Source organism: Pholcus phalangioides, unplaced genomic scaffold (genome assembly GCF_987345545.1).
Source record: "Pholcus phalangioides strain wild (caught in Gottingen) unplaced genomic scaffold, Ppha-v1.0 ptg000008l_1, whole genome shotgun sequence".
In the NCBI taxonomy this organism is placed as follows: Eukaryota; Metazoa; Arthropoda; class Arachnida; order Araneae; family Pholcidae; genus Pholcus; species Pholcus phalangioides.
Window position 1 is genome coordinate 2,968,460 of NW_028301601.1, and position 22,966 is coordinate 2,991,425.

The 22,966-nt window shown below is 36.3% G+C and overlaps 1 protein-coding gene across 1 annotated transcript in view; it reads left to right on the forward strand.

Moving 5' to 3' along the window:
• LOC149083495 (fibroblast growth factor receptor 2-like) overlaps positions 1 to 22,966 on the forward strand; it is a 50,361-nt gene that overhangs the window by 22,179 nt on the left and 5,216 nt on the right. Inside the window, exons 9-14 of the mRNA XM_089234017.1 lie at positions 391 to 506; positions 2,401 to 2,511; positions 9,058 to 9,242; positions 12,875 to 12,997; positions 14,514 to 14,584; positions 18,246 to 18,383. Of these exons, the coding sequence (XP_089090143.1) occupies positions 391 to 506; positions 2,401 to 2,511; positions 9,058 to 9,242; positions 12,875 to 12,997; positions 14,514 to 14,584; positions 18,246 to 18,383 (744 nt within the window). The remainder of the gene's footprint in view (positions 1 to 390; positions 507 to 2,400; positions 2,512 to 9,057; positions 9,243 to 12,874; positions 12,998 to 14,513; positions 14,585 to 18,245; positions 18,384 to 22,966) is intronic.

The window sequence follows — 22,966 nt, forward strand, 5'->3', positions numbered from 1 at the left end:
TTAAAAATGACATCTATTAAAAACAAGAACTTAACTAAGCTTTAACAAGCATTCAGTGATAGATATGTGCTCGAAGCACAAGCCGACATTCAGTTGCTGCTGTTGTCATTTTGACATAAGTAATAAAGGTAATAATATCAATAACAATCAGAATGAAATCGTATAATACCAGGTAGCAATCTTTAGGGAGGAGAAAATTTTAGGAGAAATAAAAAAAATATTGTTGCCTCACACCATTAATTACTCTCACCAGACGCATATTTCACTTAGGCGATTCCCATAAAAAATTATCTAATGTGTGGTTTTGACTTTCTGAAGGTTAGACAAAAAAAGTGAATTTTTGTTTGGTATGATGAAATAGTTTTTTAATTACATAACATTATTTTTAAGGCTTACTTTTGGAAAACCACTTGGACAGGGTGCATTTGGTCAGGTGCTCCAAGCTACCGCTCATGGACTTAGAGGAGAATCAGAGCCTTTAATTGTAGCAGTGAAGATGCTGAAAGGTATGTGCACATTACATTGATATTATATAGTAGTGCAGTGGAACTTGGTTAATTTGAATTTTTTGGATAATTTCAACCTCTATGAATTCCCCTTGAGTTTTCCCATTTAATGTTGAAACTTTTTGTTTAATTTAAGTATTTTGGATTAATTATTCCAACTTGAAGTTTGAGGGGGGAAAATCATGATTTTAGTACAAGCAAATGTAGGCAGTTGTGGGCAAAGCCCCACAAGCAGTCAGATGTTGCTTCTCTTGACCTATTTGTTAAATCTTTATTTTCCAGGGCTATTGACTGCTGACCAATCAGTTAAACAGTGAATCTCTAAAAATAAAAGTTAAATATTTTTTGATGTTTCTGAATTTAGGCGAGTGGGTGCCATTTTTTTTACCTTATCTTCTGGCTCAAAGAGCCATGTTGATATTTTATCAAATGAGTAATGTGTAAGGATGATTAACTTTGCAGAAGTTAAGAGGCTGCTAATGCCTCTACTTCAGCTCCTCTTGCCACAGTGAGTGAAATAAGGAATCTATTCTACGTGAATATCGATGAGTAAGTTGCAATTTGTAGTGATTTCACGGATCTATTATAGATTAATTGAATATTTAAATAATTCAAGCTTTTTTGCTGTCCCTTTAAGCTTTGAATTTACCAAGTTCGACTTGTATAATAATAAAATCAATGCAAACTGCAAAAATAATCCACGTAGCAATGAGAAACATCATATCAGGATTGCCCCCAATTGTCAATCCCCCCATTTGGTCGAATCATGATGAACTGTGTCACACAATTGGCAATTACATACAAAGTGCCAGAAAAACTGGTACGCCTACCTAATATCGAACAGATCCCCCCTCCAGCACGCAGAATTTTCGCAACATGTTGTGGCATGGACTCCACTAAAGTGTGAGGGTATCCTTGATGCAATTTACACCACAATTCTTGCACGGCAGTACACAATTCTATAATGGTGCGAGGTGATGGAGATATCTTTTGTGCAGCACGTTGCAAGGTATCCCATATATGCTTGATATTATTCATGTCTGGGTTTAAATGGTCAATGAAGGATGCTGATGTTAGAAGAGTGTTCCTGGAGAACCACTCGGTTGCGATTTCCGTGTGTGATGCCATATTGTTCTGTTATAATTGTCCAAGCCCATTGGAATGCATGCAGGACATGAATGAGTGAGTGATCGGAAAGAGTGTTTACGTACTGTCACCTTTCAGAGTTGTCTATAGCTTTATCAGGGGTCCCATATGGTAACCACAAATGCCAAATACCATGACAGAGCTTCCAACAGCTTGAACAGTTCCCTGTTGACATGCAGGGTCCATTACTTCATGGGGTTTTCTCCATACCCATACACACGTCCATCAGCCTGATACAAATGAAAACATGACTCATCAGACCAGACTGTGTTTTCAGTTGTCAACAGTCTAGTGGCAGTGCTGATGAGCCCAGGTAAGGCATATAGTTTTGTGCCTTGCAGACATCAAAGGCCCTTGAGTGGGCCTTCAGCTCCAAAAGGCCATATCAAGTAGGGATCGTTGTTCATACGCTGACACTTGTGGATGCCCTAACATTGAAATCTGTATCAATTTGACGCAATCTTGCATTTGCATCTTGTGAAATGATTCTTGTCAGATTATCCATGTTCACCTTCTTCACCATTTGCCCGTATAATCAAGATTCTACTGTATAAGGAATATGTTGCAAAGCATCAAACTTATTGAGATGGACTATTATAAATTAATCTGTTTTGCATGTCTTCATTGAGCATGCATTATTATTGTGGATATTTATTATAAGTTTACTGCACATTTATATTTTTCAGCATTGCATTTGTTAAACTTATTTCCTCTGAAACCTTCATTATTGCCTTGTTTCTGGTACTAGATGGACATTCTGATCAAGACATGATTGATTTGATCTCCGAGATGGAAGTCATGAAAAAAATTGGGAAACATAGGAATATAATCAACCTGCTTGGAAGTTCCACACAGTCTGGTAAGAAAGATAAGAAATTGAATATTCGTCTTTATACAGAGTTCTTTCCCGTTTGATGACCAAGGAGTTTCAAACGAGATAAATTTGAATTATACTACTTTGATATTCTGGATAATTAAAAAACCTTTTATGATCAAATTACTATTATTGCACTTAGGTTTAGGTGCAAATGCTTCCGATTTACCCAGAAGCCTTCTGATTTTTTTTGTCTTTTTGAAAATTTCTGATAGAAAACCTTTTGATTTTTGGTATCTTTTTTTAAAAATCCTCAAAGTGTGCTTTTCAAAAATGAATAATCCCTCAGTCCTTACATACCTAGGCTGACCATGCATGCTTTCTTGAGAAAAATATGAGAAATTGAGATTTCACATATGGAAAACAGAAATGTTGCTATACTCTTAATTTACCTGGGTCCCCTCCATCCATCGTTCACTGGTATCCATGTGAATCAAATAAATAATTAATTTTTAAAAACATGTTCAATCCAAATGTTCATTGGGAAAAAGACTAATTTGCCAGCTTATAATTAGGTTTTTTTACTTTCATTGCGTATGGGGGGGGGGGGGGGAGGGGAATGAACCAAATTTTCATGCATCCTTTTCCAAAATTCCTGATATTTGATGCGCTATAGTGTTAGCTGCATCCACTGAGAAATGACCAATTGTTGTACAATATGATTCCAAAAGCGTGCCAATTATCATCTTATTTATTATAAAAAGTCACCAATTATTGCTAAAATTGCAGATGGCAGGAATTGAAGCTCTCTACTCTCTCTACTGCAAATATGTAAACAGTAGATTAAAATTAATTCTGCGAAGAAAAGCTGAAGCTCACGCATAATGTGTGATAAAATATATTCCTATTTATTATTATTTATACAGTATTGTTGGCCCTGGGGCCTATACAAGAGGCTGTGATTGAAAGTGACAAAGATATTGTTTGATATTGTGCAAAAAACTAGTGACCGTGGGGGAGTTGACAATAGAGCTGGGGAATTTGTTCCATTCACCAATGGTATGAGGAAAGCTGTATTTAAAGCAGTCAGTAGAAGCAAAAATAGGTTTTATTTTAAGGGAATGGCTGAGTCTTTTAGAGATGTAGAATGGTTTAACTAGGATACCAGAAGTATCAAAGTTGAGATGACCCATGAAAAATCTTATATAATAGGGTTAATCGAGAAATGAGACAAAGATTGGAGAGAGGGAAGAGATTAAGTTCATTTTTAAGTTTAGACACAAAAACAAAAGATGATCTGCAGTCACAGAAGCAGCAGTTGTTGCCCGAGTGGTGTGGTGCTAAGATGCTCGTCTACCACCGTGAAGGTTGCCGTCACGGTTCCAGGTTCGAACCCAGGGGAGATTATAGGTAAGATATTTTTCTAACAAGCTTTAGGTGATGACCAATAGATGGTGCTTTTATTTCCAACCCAACTCATTAATGACAGTAAATTGCAATACAGCGATATGGCCAGGGTTGGTGTTTGGTGAAGTAGCAGTTGTGGACAAATCGGGTAGATTTATTTCGGATTGATACAAATTTGTCTATATTACTAGAGGTGTAGAGGTTCCGAGATTTCAGTGGCATAGGAAAGAATGGGAGAGATATCGGATTGGTAGAATAGTAGTCTGATATCCCATATGGAATGTTTATGGTTGTAGCGGAAGAAGAAAAGTTTGTTGACACATTTCTGGTAAAGGTAGTCAATATGTTTAATCCAATGTAGGTCGGCTGAGATTATGGCACAGGTATTTAATTTGAGAAACTTAGGATAACGTTAAATTACACTGTTCAACAATTTTTCACTTTTTGTTTTTACCAAAAGGAAAGTAGTCACATTTTATAAATTTTGGGTTGCTAAACACAAAAAAATTACCTTTAAAATCCTTTCCTATCTCAGAGTTTTGAAAATATCCCTGTTTACATTTTGAATATAATGCTATGGGATGTTATAATTATATGATACGTGAAATAAATAAAAAAATGAGATAAAAGAAATAAAATAGGCACTGCCATTGTTGATAAATCTGACATCGACTCGCCGCTGTTGCTTTCGTCCTTTGTCTCAGAAATCATGTGATCCAGTGATTAAAACTGACTCCATGCAACAGTCTCAGTTTTGCGAGTGGAGAAGTTCATATTGAGCCATGTGTTTCTGAATTTTTTTTACTGATTTGTTTAATTGATTATTACTTATTGTATTAGTGACTTTCGACATCTTAACATTCTACGTAAATTTTGTGGTCTGAATGTGCAGCAATGCCTTTCTCTTGTATAAATTTTCCGGGCAAATTTTGCTATATATGCACTGATGTGATTTGTGGTTCCAGGAAGCGGCCATTGACTTCTGCAGTGAGAAAGGCAGAAAGGCATTTGTACTGTACTTTGAGTGTCATGTCAGAGACCAGGATAACTCATAGGTTCTCCACATTTGTTGTACGATTCGTCATCCACTCTGAATAATTTGATGCTTGAGAAAACGTTTCCATGTGTTTTGGTGTGCCCGCCATTTGGTGAAAACCAACAAACCATAACAATGATTGCTATTTCTGCATGGTACAGTGCTTGAAAAAAGGAGTTAATATGAAGAGGAAGAAAAAGATTGAATACCCTATGACGCCATCTGTAATCCCAGTGGTCTGTGGAGAAGGATTGCCAGTCCCAGATCCCCCGCTAACATTCCGACAGACAATGATATGGATGATATTGAAGTGAACTTGATGTGTTAGAAAGTGTTCCAAGCACCAATGATGCAGATCCAACATTTCAACTGACAAGTACCTCCTGTATCATACACCAAATCACACAATGTGACTCTTGACCTGATTAGGAATTTAGAACTGCCAGGGAATAAAGCTGAACTCTTAGTATCCAGATTGCAGCAGTAGAACCTCCTGGCAGATACAGTTAGAGTATCTACTCTTCGCAATAGCCAAAAAGACCTGTTGACATTTTTCAGCAGTGACACGACTTGGTATTTTGCAATGATGTTGAAAGCTTGATGCTGAAACTGAACATTTTGTTCAAGGCAGACGATTGGAGACTGTTTCTAGATGCCTCGAAAACAAGCTTGAAGGCTGTGCTATTGCATAACGGTAATGAAATATCACCATCAATCCCTGTTGCTTATGCAGCCATAGGTAAAGAAAGTTATCCGATGTGTTGACGCCTTGTGGATCTAATAAATTACAATCAACATAAGTGGTAGGTATGTGGTGATTTCAAAATGATAGCAATTGTGCTCGGTCTACAAGGTGGGTACACAAATTACTGTTGCTATATATGTCAGTGGGATAGCCACACAAGAGGCATGTCCATTAGAAACAGAAGGAATGGCCTCTACAAACAGCTTTGTTGCCTGGCACTAAAAACATTTCATACAAGCCTCTAGTGAACCCTAACAAGTTATATCTATACATAATAATGGGATAAAACCCTATACATAAAAATGGGACTTATGAAGGCATTTGTGAAAGCTGTTAACAAAAATGAATGTTCATTTGAATACTTATGCCAAATATTTCCACGTCTAAGTATGGAAAAGGTAAAACGGGTATTTATAGGTCCCCAGATACACAAGCTTTTGCAAGACAGTTTGAATCCTATCTCAATCCTGATGAGCTACATGCCTGGCATTGTTTTCAAAATGTTGGTACACAATTTTTGGCCAACTGTGATGTTGAAAATTGCAAAGACCTAGTAGAAGAACTTATATGTGTGCCTACAAGAAAATTGGATGCAACATGCCACTAAAAATGCACTTCCTGCATTCACATATTGATGTCTTCCCAGTGAATTGTGTGGTGCCTTCAGTGACGAAACAGAATAGTGATTCCATCAGGTCATTTCTACAATGGAACAGCATTACAAATGAAAGTGGTCTGTTTTTCAATGTTAGCAGTTTTCTGCCGGGTGATCCAGAGAGATGCTCCAGACATTCCTCACAAGCAACAGGCAAAAAGACACTGTATATAAAAAGGGAAGCTTGTTAACTATTACTCATACTATTGTATTCCCATAGAGCTATATGTAAAATGTAAACAGCAAAATTACTCAGAAACCTGAGCTAGGAGGCAATTTTAAACATGATTTTCGTATTCAGAGACCTGAGATCTATAAAGGACGGATATTTTCACCTGTGTAAAATTTTCATTGTTGAACAGTGTTATTGATGGAGTACAAGTATTCAAGAGAAAGTAATTTATGGGTAACTTTCATGTGAACTGTTTGAGATATTGACAGGCATTTGCCATAAAGAACACCAGTCCGCAATGGAAGCCAGATTATGTTGGAGACGTTCTTGATCTAACTCTTGGTAAATGATACAGTAAATTATACACAGTCATCAGCAAAAAATCTAGTGGTGCAGTTGAGGGATTCTGGGAAATCATTGATGTATAAATTAAGAATAATAACGGAGAGTGGACCGATCCTTGAGGGGTACCAGACTTTATGGAGGTGGATGGGGAGTTATGATCTTTAAAATGGACAAACTGTTTACTATATTTTAGGAAAGCCTCCACCCATTTAATTAATTGTACATTGCAGCCAAGATTAGAGAGTTTAACAAGTTAATCATGGGGAACTTTATCATAAGCTTTAGAGAAATATAGGAAAATATCAGTTTGTGGGTTTTACGCTGTCTTTTTAACTGGTTTAAACTGTCAAAAATTGGTTTAAACCATCAAAAACTGTCAAAAACCTAAATGAATGTTCTTTGATAATGTTTTAAACACAATAGGTATGCATGATGAAAACTTCCTTTTTTGCATATTACAATGTTTTATTTTTAAACATTAATTTATTACAATAATTAAAACAAAATATTAATTATAATTTGCAATTTTGAATTCTTCAACATAAGAGCCTAGAACATATAAAATATAGTTTTATGGTTTATTTATCTAAGCTACCCATTACCTGTGTTCAATTTGCTGAGGGGAATAGAGCTGCTTATCCAAAATATGTATGATAGGGCATCAGGGTTAGGTTTTTGACCCCAGAAACTAACTTGGTATTAAAACTATCAAAATCTTACTGTCAATGATGTCAAATAGTTTTTGTTAACTTGATAGATATGTTAAATAACAAAACACTTTTATTTAGATTAAAGAGTTTTATATTCAGAATAATTACTGAGGAAAAATATCTATTTTGATATTTTAAATTTTCTGATCTGCCCAAAATTTTATTCCATATAAAAATTCTCACGCAGCATCTGTTAACGCACTAATTAAACTCATTTATTTTCACCTAAAAATTTCTTAGATCAGGGTGTATAAATTCACAGAGCTTTAAAGAGTATTTTCAACCAAAGCAGAGCTGACAAGACTTGATACCTAAAGCATTTGTTTTGCACGTTTGAATACAGCTTCAATTGGAAAACCATTGCATTATAAATGCTAGTAAATGTACCATATCATAGTGCAAAAGTAAGAATAACTAAGTGACATATATAAGCTTGCACTGCCAAATTAAATGACGTTTTAGTCCTACAATTTAGTATTTCGATTTCTAGACATATTTCAATGTTATGCACAATAAGAGTATCGTTTTAAGTATCAGTGGTTATCTAGATAATTTAATAACAGAAATCAACATTACATGCACGATGTAATAAACTTTCTTACACACTTATGTGTTGTAAAAAGAGGTCAGCAGACGGTTTATATCAATGCAAACATATATAAGCAGTTGAAAAAATTTTGGAAGGTCAAGAATGATCTTGAATCAAAGAATGTCAAATCGTTCCACAGTTTTCCCTTCAATGTTCATGTTATGCTTTATTCAAATTTTATAAGAAAAAAAAACATATATATTGTCCAAAATAATTCTGTCGAGAGTAGAAAATTATTTTAGAATCATATCTCAAATATTTATTCTTTGTATAACATAGTCACTTTAAACGTTACATGCAATTAATGTGTGCATTTCCAATGGAAATTTTTATATCGAAAAGCAATATTTAAGGTTTTTGATGGAGGGTTTTTGACATGACAGTTTAAACAGCGGTTTAAACCGTCAAAAACTGCCATGTGTCAAAAACCTGTCAACCCTGGTTTTCAAGTCATAATTACCATAACAAATAATTTATAAGTTAGCAAAATAATTTTAATCATTGATTTCAGGGAAGAACAAAAATTCAAGTAGGCTTTGTAGAAAAAAAGGGGAGATCTTATAAAATAAAGTTGTGCAGTCAAAATTATAGAAATTACTTCAGTGTCCTGAAAAATGGGCATATGGTCACTGTATGCTATCCCCCAAAAAAGAAAAAATCCCCTATTCCTCCTACTATTTGTAGGATTTTTTTTTCAGCAGAAAAATATTTTTCTCCAAGTGACAAACTACAGATTTTTCATGTCTGGGAATTGGCACCTATTATGATGTAATATGCACCACAACAGGAAATGAAATCAAATTTATAAAGATTTATTGAAAAACGATTGCTTATCTCATTATTTTTTTAAATTTTATTAGCTACGAATTCTCTGAATATGATTTTATTGGTTTACAGTATGATCTGAACAATAATATTTTCTATTTCTAAAGGCCCTTTGTTTGTTATTGTTGAATATGCTCCTAATGGCAATCTGAGAGATTTCCTTCGTGCCAGACGACCATCATGTGGGTATGAAATACCAAGGGGTATGGAAGGAAAACTTCTTACAGAAAAGCAACTATTGTTGTTTGCATACCAAGTTGCAAATGGTATGAATTATCTGGCATCTCGGCAGGTGAGTTGTTGGTTCTACATTTTAGGGAATTTTTTGTTTCAAAGATTTTTTTATGATTCATTCTTGTTTTAAATTGGAAAATCTGGTCTTGCTGATTTCTGTTGTCTGTTCAGAGCAATTGCTCTGAAACCCGCATAAGAAAGAGTAATTTTTTTAAACTTTCAGTTTAATTTAATTGGAAAATTTTGGCATATCAGTTTTCAAGGTACTCTTTGTAAAGTTTGCTGTTAAATTTTTTTTCCAGACTGCCAAACCCTGAAACCGTTTGCAACAATGCAAATCAACTATATTTTAGTTTAGTTAATATGTTTATATTTAAATGACTTTCATTTTGAGCTCTCAATTTTCAAAATGAAAGTCATCTCTTTACTGTTTGTTCTTCTAGATATGGTTATGAATATTGTTTCATACACACACTCATACAAGAGCATATGTATGATCAACCTTTGGAGGGGCACAAAAAGTTTCTTCACAAGAAATTGACTCGCCACCCTTTGAAAAAACATTTAAATTAACAGAAATTGACTAATTTAACATATGAAGGGTATTTTATTTTGATGCATATATTTTTTTCCTTCTAATTTCCGGTCAGCTTGGGAGGGGACACAGGCTCCCTGAGCACCCCTCCAAGTGTATGCCTCTGCACTTGTAACGAAAATGAGGTGTAAAAAATTTAAACTGTATTTGTTAGACTTCATCATGATAATTTGTAATTGTGATCAATTACATTGAACAAGCTTATTGTGTTAATCAAGTTAATTGTGTTGCAGGATTACAATCAAAACTGTATGGTGCACTATATAATTCTTCGAAAACTTGTGAATTGGAAACTGGAAAAAAACTCAAAATTATTAGCAATACTTTATTCATTTAAATGAGACAAATAAAACGTTGTGTAACTTTTATCAAAGCAAAAACATTTCCATTTTTGGGTATAACCACTACTAAACCATACATGCACCTCGTCCATATTCCTCTGCAAACTTCTAACAAATTTGTACGTGTTGGAATGTGCGTGTCCGTGTTGCGAGCCTAATGTGAAGCTTGTTTCTGTGTAATGCTTGTTATAGTGCTGCCATCTGCCTCCTATTTTCAAACTATGAGTGAAGTGTAAACCAGTAGTATAACATTTACAAAGTGGCATAACCACTGCGTAAAAATTTGAAAAGTGCACACACACAAGGAAATAAAACTGGTATGCTTTCTCAATTTTTCTAGGGTTGATAGTTATCAGTGCTCAAAAACGTCAAGTTAGTGAATTTGGCAGAGTTATGAAGTGACATAATCAATTTTTAAAGCATTTAACACCATAGTTATTGGTCAAATGAAGCAACTGATACACATATGAATTTTTCACAAGGAATCACGTATGTAATTATTAAGCGGTCATTAGTATCCACCCTGTAGAAAGATGTTGTTTTCTCAGCTAGTAACTTTAGTAAACTAAAAACGGCTGGCAATTTTACTGGTTCGTATCGGCATAACATCCAGAAAAATCTCCCAATATATTTTAGTTATTTGATAGTAAGAAAAGCTGTAGCACAGGATTCAAGGTGTCAAAAAGAAGAAAAAAAAGAAGAGTTCATGAAACTTTTTTCCAGAGAAGTGGGATTTTATGCAGCATTGAGAGATTTCTTTATTATGTCCGGAAACCATAAATGAGATTTTGGAAGAAAAATTCATTGGTACATTGTATTTATTTATTCTACATATAGCACGAAGCATGACACTCTGCATATCAGTCAGAGTGACATCGTTGTCATTAGGTGGCCTATGTCTTTACAAGCTGTTAGCTGAGTCAAGAGAACACCAAATCCTTCCAGGAAGCCAGAAATTTCTTCCATATTTATCATCAAATTTATCAACTTCATTTGGGAATTATGCATAACCAGGCAGTAAAAAGGACAAATGCAATAAAATTTATCAAACTTACCAAGATGATTAGTATTTATGCATAATAACCTGAAATTATGCATAGTTACTGATTTATCACGTACTGTAACATATACGATTCAAAGAAGGGTAAGATCGGTAGTTATATGTAGTGGTTAGTGTACTTTCCTAGATTGCCGATGAGTGCAAGGAGACTGTGGTTTCTCCACAAAGGCCAGTAATTTTTTCTTCAAAAAATCATTTCTACATTGAATCCAGTTCTTCACTTTAATATCTGTCATAAATGAGATGAGAAAAAAAAAAGAGTGGCTCTACTCAAAAATTTATATGTTGAAGAACGGTAGACATAAGATGTACTTGGTATTGGCATGGGTTGGGAAAAAGTTGACTAACATTACAACAGTATATATTTATGTGAATTCTTATAATGTCCAAGCTAAGATTATACACTATCTACCAATAAGTATTTGGACACCTATGCAAATGACGATATCTGCAGTCCTGAGATACGTCACGCCCTCCGCCGGTATATATCGTGTAGGAAACAACATCGGCATTAGTCGCATGCAAGATGCCGCGCTGTTCGGAGCTCTCTGATTTCGAGAAAGGTATAATTATCGGGTATCACAAAAATGACCGATCCTTAAGGGACATATCTAGCGAGCTGAAGTACCCAAAATCGACAGTGGCCTATGTGATTAAGAAGTAGAAGGTGAGCTGTGATTGTCGGAATTTGCCCCGAGTCGCCAGACCAACGAAACTGGGAGATAGAGACAGACGGGTGCTGTCCAGAGAAATTCGGAAGAATCACACCCAACCGATGGCCCTCATCCGCGAGGAGTTTCAACAGGCATCCGAGAGTATTGTTTCAATGAATACCGTCTGTAAGGAAGCACATCTGATTGGTTTTCATGGTCGTGCTGCTGCCCATAAGCCTTTGATCACAAAGTCCAACCGCGTTGCTCGGTTAATGTGGAGCAAAGCACATCGAAATTACCGTAGATCAGTGGAAACGGGTTCTTTGGAGCGACGAATCAAGGTTCACCCTCTACCGTTCGGATGGCAGGGTCTGAGTCTGGCGTCTGCCTGGAGAACGTCTCCTGCCAGAATGCATTGTGCCAACAGTCAAGTTCGGCGGAGGTGGAATTATGGTCTCGGGGGTGTTTCTCCTGGTATGGACTGGGACCCTTGGTCCCCATTCATGGTAAGCTCAACGCCGATGCCTACTGCACTATTTTGGATGACAATGTGCTTCCTACGTTGTGGCAGTTTTACGGGGTGGACCCCTGTTACTTCCAGGACGACAATGCCAGCTGTCATACTGTGAGGTTAACCAAGGCTTGGTATGGTGCCAATGGGGTTCATCGAATGGACTGGCCTGCCCAGAGCCCAGACCTGAACCCTATCGAGAACCTCTGGGACGAGTTGGATCGCCGAATTAAGGGGTGCCCTACCCGTCCAAAATCGGTGAAGGAACTGACATGTCTTCTCCAAGCCGAGTGGAAGAAAATACCACTAGCCGTCACACAAGGACTTGTGGAAAGTATGCCCCGGAGGGTTCACGCTGTAATTGCCTCTCGTGGAGGCTCTACCAACTATTGATTTTGAATAAAGTTAGTTTTTCTTTTCTATCACAGGTGTCCAAATACTTATTGGTAGATAGTGTATATATTTACTGTTTTGTGATTTATGTATTTTCATTATTATATGTTATTTCAAAGTTATCATTTTTCTCCCAGTGTATTCATAGGGATTTGGCAGCCCGAAATGTTCTTCTCATGGAGGACCTCCAAGTAAAAATTGCTGACTTTGGTTTCGCTAGGGATGTTCATGAAACCTACTATTATAGGAAAAAGAAAAATGTATGTACTAATTATTGAACTGTTTTGCTTAGTAGAGTAAAATCTATCAATCTTAAGAAATAGATAACATGCATTAAAAAAAAATAGAAGGCCCCCAGATTTTTAGGAGGCGAAGTTCTTCCTGGCCTCAGCAAGAATTCTTATGTACCCAGAATTTTGACTAATTGCAAAAAATGTCTACTTTAAGGGAAAAAAATTCATAGAGAATTTACTCCTAAAAAACCTCTTTTTTTAGTTTTTTGTCCCAAAATGACATCCGAAGCATAATTTGAACTGTCACCATTGTCAGATCAGAAATGTTTCATTTTATCTGGGAAAGGACATAAATTCACTAAACATTCAGCATCAGTTAAGCCTGTCGACATCAGAGAATCCAGGAGAACTTGTGTATGGCATGACCACATGTCCCCTTCAGTCTGCATTAATTCATTTTTTTGGCATGATTTGATTTGGGTGTAGGAATGATGGGTAATTTGACCTTCCATTTGGAAATGATTGACAAATTTATGCTGATTGACGATGGCTTCTACTTTACTGCACCCCAACTCCGGTCATATCACCATACAGCAATTTACTACCAATTGAGTTCAGTTGAAAATTAAGACTCCGTCTATCGGTGGTCGCCTCAATTTTGGTAGAGAAAGAACTTGTTTATGTCCTTCCCCAGGATTAAACTTACAAACTTCATGGTGGTAGATGATCATTTTACCACTGCCCCACTTGAGTAATTGACAATGGCTAGCATTGCGTCATGTTTTTTAAAGATGGGAAACAGCATACGATTTTACTTTCCTTAACGAAGAATGCCTATGTTTAAACTCATGATAATTCAAGATTATACATATATAATCACTAGTCTCATATTCTATATTCAGGATTTATTTCTTGAAAAGTATTTGCTTTGAATACAGGATGCCACTGTTATACCAAATTGAAACAAAATTGGTGTGAATTGTCAGTGTACCTGTGTATTCAACCATAATAAGTTAATACTGAAAACTCAATAAAAAGGCCAAAGTTCTGTTTTTTTTTCTTTGAAATCTATAAATTTGTTATTATTAAAATTTCAATTTGCATGTTGATAAATGTCATTTTACATTTGTACGATTTTTACACTATTACACTTGAAACTCGTGGCACTCCGCTTTAGCCATCACAATTTCCAGAAAATTTGTGACTGCTTATTGAAGTTTTACTGTATATAAAATCTGATACATTGTGGATATCATGATCATGTTTCCCAACATTTTATTGAGTTAAGGAACAGTGTTTGTCACCTCATTTTAAATCAGTCCTTGTTGTTAATTTCATAATGTGGTTGGATTATACCCCCAAACACATGATTGGATTCTCTAATGCCCACTTTTATTATATATTTATTGATAACTTTTGTAATTTTCTTGTGTTTTTTATGTTGGGAATTGGATGCATGCCATATTTCATTTGATTCAATTTTGACTTGGCATGTGAATTTAAAATTTTTTTCGAAGTGTGTATATCTTGTTATGGTTTTCAGGGTTTGCTGCCGGTAAAATGGATGGCAATTGAAGCACTTTCTGATAGAGTTTTCACTACTCAAAGCGACGTGTATGTTTTTCTATTTTTTATTTTTATTGCGATCACATCAAATATTTCCCTATTACAATGTTTTGTATGTGTGAGAGCTTTTCTTGCCGATAACTGCAAAAAAATTAATATGAGTTCTTGCAATGATTTTTAAATTCTCAATTGACTTTATTTTGCCATGCCTTATACCATACCTGGGGTCGTATAACCCCCTTGCTGTCCTGAGATATTCTAGGGGGACCGCGGGTGAAAATCAGCTGAATGGGGAGCCATAACAACCATAACAAGTGGTGAAGGAGGGCTATTGAGGGCCCATGAAGAAATAAAGCTTTCAAGTGAAATATGGTGTGCAAAAAATGTGATCAATTTTAGAATACAGAAGAGCTGTCCATAGAACCAGGGACATCTTAACCCATGGGCTCCATGATCTCATATACATAGGAACCTGCTTGATGAGATTTGGTACTATGATTTTAGATATTGCAAGTATGTAAATATGAAAGCTGTTACTTCCAGCTAAGTATGGAGCAACAGAACATCGCTTTGCCCAGTGACTCATGATGTTGAGATGGGCAAGCATAAAACGCCCACAAGAAGCCAGCTCACTGAATTCTGGCCCAGGGTAACCTTGGACCCAGGATGATGTGTCTGAAGGGCCAATTCATTGTGTAGGTTTGTTTGATTATCCCATATTTTATACACATATATTTTCCCTCATATAATTTAGCTTTTGAGAGGAATGATCACCCCCGTCTTTTGACCCATGCCTGGCCCAGGATTCCAGAGATTGATCTTATTTTTAAAATTTTTGTTTATTATAAATCAAGTTTTGACTAAGTCAACTCAATTAGTAAATTTTAGTATTAGTATTCCTCACTCCTGGATGAGGATGGGGGGTCCTGGATAAGATGGGGCACAAGAAGAAAATAGGACCAAAAAGTGGGAGGCAGGGGCCAAAAAATGGTTTAAAACACTGCCTTATGCGATGCACAGATGACTTGATACCAAGCGAAGATAAATGGAAAGAAAAGTCATATTACCCTGTGGGAAATTGAACCACCATCCTTGCATTTCCAAGCGTGTGCTCAACCATTAAGCTACAGAGGATATACATTTTTTTTCCTAAGAACAACTGTGTTCCTTTGGGCTGAATAGAACTGCACAATAGACAGCCTCCTAACAGTGTTCTTAGGAAAGAAAATATCTGTCCTCTGCAGCTTAATGCTGGACTTGAGCCCGGGAAGTGCAAGATCGAAGATTTTATTCCCCCACAGAGAAATGTGACTTTTCCAATTATCTTCGCTTGATGCCCAGTGTCATCTGTACTTCGTATAATTAGCAAAGAGGTTCATCGTTTTGTGCTACTACCTTGTACTTCGGATTTCATTTATATACTGTGTCTATTGCCATTGTTATATTTTTTGTGTTTTCATTCTTCCCATTATACTTTGGGTAGGTGCTATTCATGTCGAGGGTATGCAGATGACTGAAATACCATATTTGCATCTTACTTGGATACTTTCCTCCAAAAACGCCATGTCCATCTCAGAAGGAGCAGCTTCACATAGTCACTGATAAGATACACTAAATTTCAGAGGTGTCTAAAAAAATGGTCATGATAAAATAGCATATATACTCAAGTATACACCAATTCTCCCCCCTCTTTACAGGACAATCAAACACCAAAATGACAGAAAATTTTGTAATATGTATACAAATCGACCCCCCCCCTCTAAAAATTACAATCATTTTAGAGAAAAATGAGTAAAATTTCTAAAATAAAAGTTATAATAAAAAGTAAACAAAATATTAAAACCATTCCTCTACCCCCCCCCCCCACACACACACACACAATTTATTCGAAAATCACTTTATGAGACAGTTGAAATGATACATTTTTTTCTATTGTGTCAAAGACTACTATGTTTGCAAGAAAAGGCATGGGTGTAACACTTCAGTCTATTGGCTGGATATGTGAGATGGCTACTGTTTGCAAGATACAAACTTGTGCAATAATCATGCTGTTTGGAGTGGTACTTTTATAAATGCCTTTCATGCAAAGTTATGGGGGGGGGGGGAAGATGCTCTTGCATAGCAGTTAAGGTTCAAGTATTACGTAAGCAGATTTTTAGCCATTTTTGACCCCCCCTCCCCCCCCCCTCCTTGTCAGCAAAATTTCGTCAGCAGCTTAGAATATTTCATATCTTCAAAAAGGGTGGTTGATGACATAAGCAACCTTCAAACCCTCTTCCCCCCTTGTCATCAAATCCGAACCCCCCTCCCCCCAATGCTGATGTAATACTTGAATGACCCCTTACTGCTTTGTTGAACTTTTAATGAGTCTCACTGCTTTGCTCAGCTCCGGCCTGCATGATACTGTAAAGATGGTTTCGTCTTTGTGGACCAGTTGGAGTAGGTCAGAATTAGTGTACCTCTCCTATAGGGTGGAGGTATTGGTAAAACGCTGGTTGCATTCTCTCATTAAAAACTGACCCATGTATAAGCCGATTCTATCTTAAAATTTTGAACAAACAAAAAAAAAATTTACTTATACATGAGCCACCTCGTTGGGCATTTTGCCTGTTGTGGCATTGTATTTGTATATGAGTATGTGTGGTAATTTTATGCACCATCATAATGTAGTACCCTCCTCCCCACTTCCTTGACCAATTTTATAAAACAATATGTGTAGTAACAGAAATTTGCATAACATAAGAAAAATGGGGACCCGGAAAAAAATATATTTGCACATTTAAGGGTTGAAGCAGTTGTATAGATCAGGGCTTGATAAATTAAAAAAGAAAATTAGACACCAGCCAGATTCTTTTAGGAGCCAAGTGTATTTTTTTTCCTGAGAAAAACTGTAAAAAAGAAATGTTTACTGTTTTTCTGAGGACCTTTTTTCTGTTTTGACTAACATAACCACATAAGTTTCTAAGACAAAATTTCTCCCTGACTCCAGTTTAAATAATTGTAGTAAAATTTTATTAGCCATGACGAGACCTGGTGCTTGAGATTCGCCAATATCCATTGCTATAGAGTGTTAGTTGAAATTTCTGTATTAACTCTTTAAGGTTCAGCAATGAGATCTGCAAGTTTGATTCATCCAAATGTTTACTACTTTAGATTGTGTAAACTTCCCTAACTTATTCCTGCTTTCAATAAATGCTTTAATTTTCTTTTCTGCCCTTCTCATAGTGATATATTACCTGCCATTAATGAGTTACGAGGAAGTAATGAAATTGTATTGACTGTGCGATATCAAAACTAATTTAATACTACAGTGGAACCTCTCAATAATGAACTCCCTTGGGAACAGACTATTCTGTAAGTGTGTTTATGGGGGTGTCTATTAATAAGTAGTAAAATGCATCTAGCCCCATTGAATTAACTGCTTGACTCTTAGGCTTTATTTCACAGGTGTGTGGCTATATATCAGGCTGGTTTAAACACTCGGGCATTACTATTAAAGTAACAACTTGTGGAGCATGTTCATTAAATATGTAAATGAAAGGATGTACGTTGTGGGAGTCGAGGGGGTTAATTAAAAAAGAAAAAGGGTCCATGATAATGTGAGGTGTCTGCTAATGGGGAGTGTCCATTATGAGAGGTTCTATTGTAATAATGTTAGTTTTATATAAATAGCTGCATTACATAGAAATAAGATTTTTTTCCTTATCAGGTGGTCATTTGGTGTTTTGTTATGGGAGATAATGACCCTTGGCGGCTCACCATATCCATCCGTTCCACCAGAAAAGCTGTATTATCTGCTGAAAGCTGGACATAGGATGGAGAAACCGAGAGACTGTCCTTTGGTTATGTATGTGCTCCGCTGAACATTTTTTTTTCCAGTTTTTTAAATATTCCCTGTTGTTTTGATTGACTGATATTATGACACTGTTGATGATGCAATGAAAAAATAACTAATCAATAATCGAATATTTTTGTTCAAACTTTTTCCAAAGAAAAGCATGCAATATCCCCAATGTTAGAAATGAATTTGCTTTTGGGTTAGATAATACAATTGAACGACCGACGTTAGTTGACCCAAAATTGTAAAAAGGAACCACGGCTATACTCGTTTTTGGAAGTATATGAAGTTCCTTCATCAGTAGCAGAAATAGTGAAAAATATTGTGAAATACTCCTTATAGCGGGATTTATTTGCTGTTGTGGACAAGAGTCGAATTCAAAATCTTTTGAATTCGACTTTTGTCCACAACAGCGAATTAATCCAGCTACTACAGTATCCCATCACTACAGTAGAGATATCTCTAGTGTGTTTGGTATAAACTGCATCAGCGAAAACTTATCAATCATATGCTAACTTGCCAAGCTCATAAGCATGGTTCATACGGTCCTTGAAAACCTTGAAAAGTCCTTGAAAAAAAAAGTTCATTTTCAAGGCCTTGAAAGTCCTTGAAAATAAATAAGAGTCCTTGAAAAAGAATTTTTTTTAAAGAATTCTGTGAGAGTCCTTGAAAAATTTGTGTTTTCCGAAATAGTTTTCGCCACTTTTTGTTTTACTTTGTAAGTGACGTCCTTAAAAAAGAGCAAAGCACAGGGAAAAAGCCTTAGCAGCCAATAACCCTGGATAATTGGATTTAAAGCACGTTTTTCCCCTATTATTATTAAGCCAGGTTTTCGTAGGAGCAGTTTTTTTGTGCCGCGTACAAAGTGAATCGTCCAGCGTGACACGCCGTCCACTCACCAATAATAAGAAAACAAGTTCGACTGTTTTCCTAGAGAGCGCAACAAGCCTCACACGGCAGTGTTTTACGTCGGGCATGATTGGCCGACTGTTTCTGGAGGAGTCAAATGCGTGGTGCGCCACTCGTTTTACCGATCTTCTCTTCATTTTTGTTTTCTTTCACTTCCATTCATCGAGCTCGATGCTTCCCTTCAAACCGGAGCATGCAGATGACAGAGTAGCTGATAGCAGGGCCGTGAGCTGATGCGCCACGGTAGGGATACACAAACGCGTAGTGTGATTATGTAAAACATTTCTGTCGACGCGAAATGATCCAGTTCGGTTCATGCGGCGCCAAAAACCTATGTTGGAATGTTTTTTCCCTTTTTATTCTTTGTGCACGTGGAACCGCTCGGCCCGACGCAATATGTAAATCGCTGGCGGCATGCTCTCACCCTCACGGAAGCTCGGATTTGTACTGTAGGCTGGTTTTTTTTCCGCGTCTATGTCGGGATTGTTTTTTTTCTCCCTGAGATTGCCGGTTGTTATTTGTCGGCCGTTTTATTTATTTATTTCTTTTATGATCGTAAATGATCTTGTTTTTTTTCCCTTGCAACTTTTATGGAATAAAAGCTAGAGTTCAAAATGAACTTTCGATCGTTGTTTTTTTTCTTCAGCTCAGTCGGCACGCTCTGGCCCCCAACAACTCACTTCTAGGAAAACCCGGCTTTATGGTAGCATGTATCCTGTGATCGTATGTAGACGTATTTGGAGTCGGAAGTCATTAAACTTTTGTACTAGGTATTTTTTCTGGAGGACTTGAGAAATCAATATCTTAGAAAAAAAGTTTCATAATTTTTGCCGAAATAATTTCAGCCTTTCGGTCCGTAACTGAGCGAAGCTTCCTCTGATTACTGTCAACCATAGGCGGAGATTGACTTGGAAGTCGGGGGGGGGGCACGATGATGATGTCAATTCATATATGCATATATACATTAGATCAGTCAACTTCACATCCCCCCCCCGTATCTCCGCCCATGCTGTCTAAGGTTGTATAAGGTTCTTTAAAGAAAGAAAACAAAAAAAGAGCAACAAGTGTGTGTACTTTTAATTACTTGTGTGGCTGAAAAATCCCTTCTATCAAGATTGGTTGCTGAGTGTGCCAGACAAAAATGTCGCCAAATGCAAGCTGTACTTCAATGGGTGAATCGGCGCTGAAATCCATTGAGCTTATATTACTGGAGGGAGTATGACGCAGGGCCATAACTATGATTTTTGTATTGTCTTGCCGCCCCCACCAATTCGGAATTCGATAATTTTATAACGGTGTTCACCTAAAAATTGCCACCCGGGGCAGTTGCCCCCCCCCCCCCCACGTTCTAGTACCGGCCGCTGGTATGACGTCAGTGGTCTACATCATTACTTGGAAGATCGTGACGCGTTGAATGTCGGCGCATCTCCGTTATTTTCTAATGGCATCCATAGTTGTTTAAAACAATAAATGAAAGAAATAATTTCAGTATCGATGATATGATTCCAGAAATAATGAAAGAAAAAATTACAGAATTAATGAAAGAAAAAATTACAGAATTAATGAAAGAAAAAATGACAGAATTAATGAAAGAAAAAATTACAGAATCAATGAAAGGTAATTCCAAAATTAATGAAAGACAATTTCAGCATTGATAAAAGAGATAATTCCAAAATTAATAAAGCTATAATTCCAGAATTAATGAAATAATTTTAGAATCAATAAAAGAATTCAGCATTAATGAAAGAAAGAATTTCAGCATTAGCGAAAGAAACAAATCCAGAATTGATGAAAGCAATTATTCCAAAAGTAATGAAAAATAATTCCAGAATTGATGAAAGTAAAATTCCAGAATTGATGAAAGAAATTATTCCAGCATTTATGAAAGAAATAAATTCAGAATTAATGAAAGAAATAATTTAATCTTTTTCTATCTTTAGAAGAGTTCTTTTTTTAGTCTTTAAAAGGAAATTAATTGCAATATTTAGAGACTAAACTACGTTTCAATGAGGAAATTGACAGGCACGAACTGTGTTATTCAATGTGTCATATGTTTTGTATGATATATATATGTATGTGGCCTCCTTTATTCATTACAGATGATGTGAAATAAAGTAGGTAGAAATGTAATCTCTGAAAGTTTTAATCAAAATTAAATATGCACCTATTCATGTGAAAAATATGCTTTTGTAAAAAAAAAGTCCTTGAATTTTTAAGTTTTACCTTGAAAAGTGCTTGAATAGTCCTTGAATTTTTTTTCGTTGGAAGAGTACGAACCATGATAAGACCTCTATGCCAGTTCATTAACTTGTTTTCGGTGCCCACAGGAATTTCGCCATGGCAAATCATGCGATTCCTCAGCTCATTAGCTGATAATAAGTTTTTTGCTCTTCATATCAGAAGGTGGAGTGGGGAAGAGTGGTGGAGAGGGAACAGCTGGATCTGCTTGTGGTCAAACAAATACTATAAGCATTAAGTTGTATCCGGTTTTAAATGTTGTTTAAAGTGTGAATTTGATTTTAAAAAAATTCTATGAACATTTTCTCATTACAGTAGACCAGTGGTCCCCCCCCCCCAACCTTTTTTTGTGTGATGCCTCCACCTAAGCATCTTGTAAAATCCTGATGCCTTCCCACTTTTAACCCTTACAGTGGCAATCCTTAGATATCTCGTCAAACTTGATCTGCTTTATTTCGGTCACCCCGAAATATCTTGGATTCTTACCACGCTTTTATTTCCAATGTAGCAGTTATAATACGGATCAGGAAAAATTGAGAAACTGCTTAGAGGGTTAAGTGAGACATGTGGAAGTTTGGGGAAGTAGATGGACAAGAATATTGGAAATTTAGGAAAAACTTTAAAGAAGTTAATAGTGAAGGGAAATTCTTTAAATGCTGTTTCAATCAATTTCTGTGAAATTGAAACGTGAAAGGTAAAAAATGTGAAGGTCAAAAATTCAAAATTTCTTTGGAGAGATTCTCTGTGCTCCACTTCAAACCTCAAATTAATCTGTGTTTCTGCCCACCTTTCCCAAAAAGAACTAGGTCCTACTTATGCCCTGTCTTTTTCTGTGACGTATACATGAATGAATGAATGCCAGAACTTTGCCACTGGACTTATCCCGTTGCCGAGATCTCTTCCAGCCCAGCTTTGTGGCAGAGTCTGGAGCACTTTATTTTGTGTAAAAAAAAAAACATACAAAATTTTTACAACATATTTTCCCCAGACAATTGGGTACTGTCGTGATTAACAAATTTTGTGGTGATTACAGACGAGATGGGGTTGGGAGTTGGAGAAGTTAGGGGGTTTAGTTAAGATGAATGTACACACATTAGGATGGAGGTATGTTTTAAAAGCAATTGAGCCCCCCCCCCCCCCATGCCATCTTATCTGTTATCTTACACTTGCCATATTATATACACAGTATACCAAAAGAAAAAGAAATGAGAATGTTATTGTGAAATAAAAATATATATATATATATCTGTGACGTATACAGCACCTCTTGATAACAGATACCCATGGTACCAAATGCTTTGCTTGCTAAGGAGGCCTGTCCCTCAATGTATATCAAAATCATTTCATACATTGAGGCCAGTCGACGTAGTTAAAAAAAAGTGTCATCGGGAGGTGTCCACTAAAGGGAGAGTGTCCATTAAAGGAGAAATTTACTGTAGTTCTTA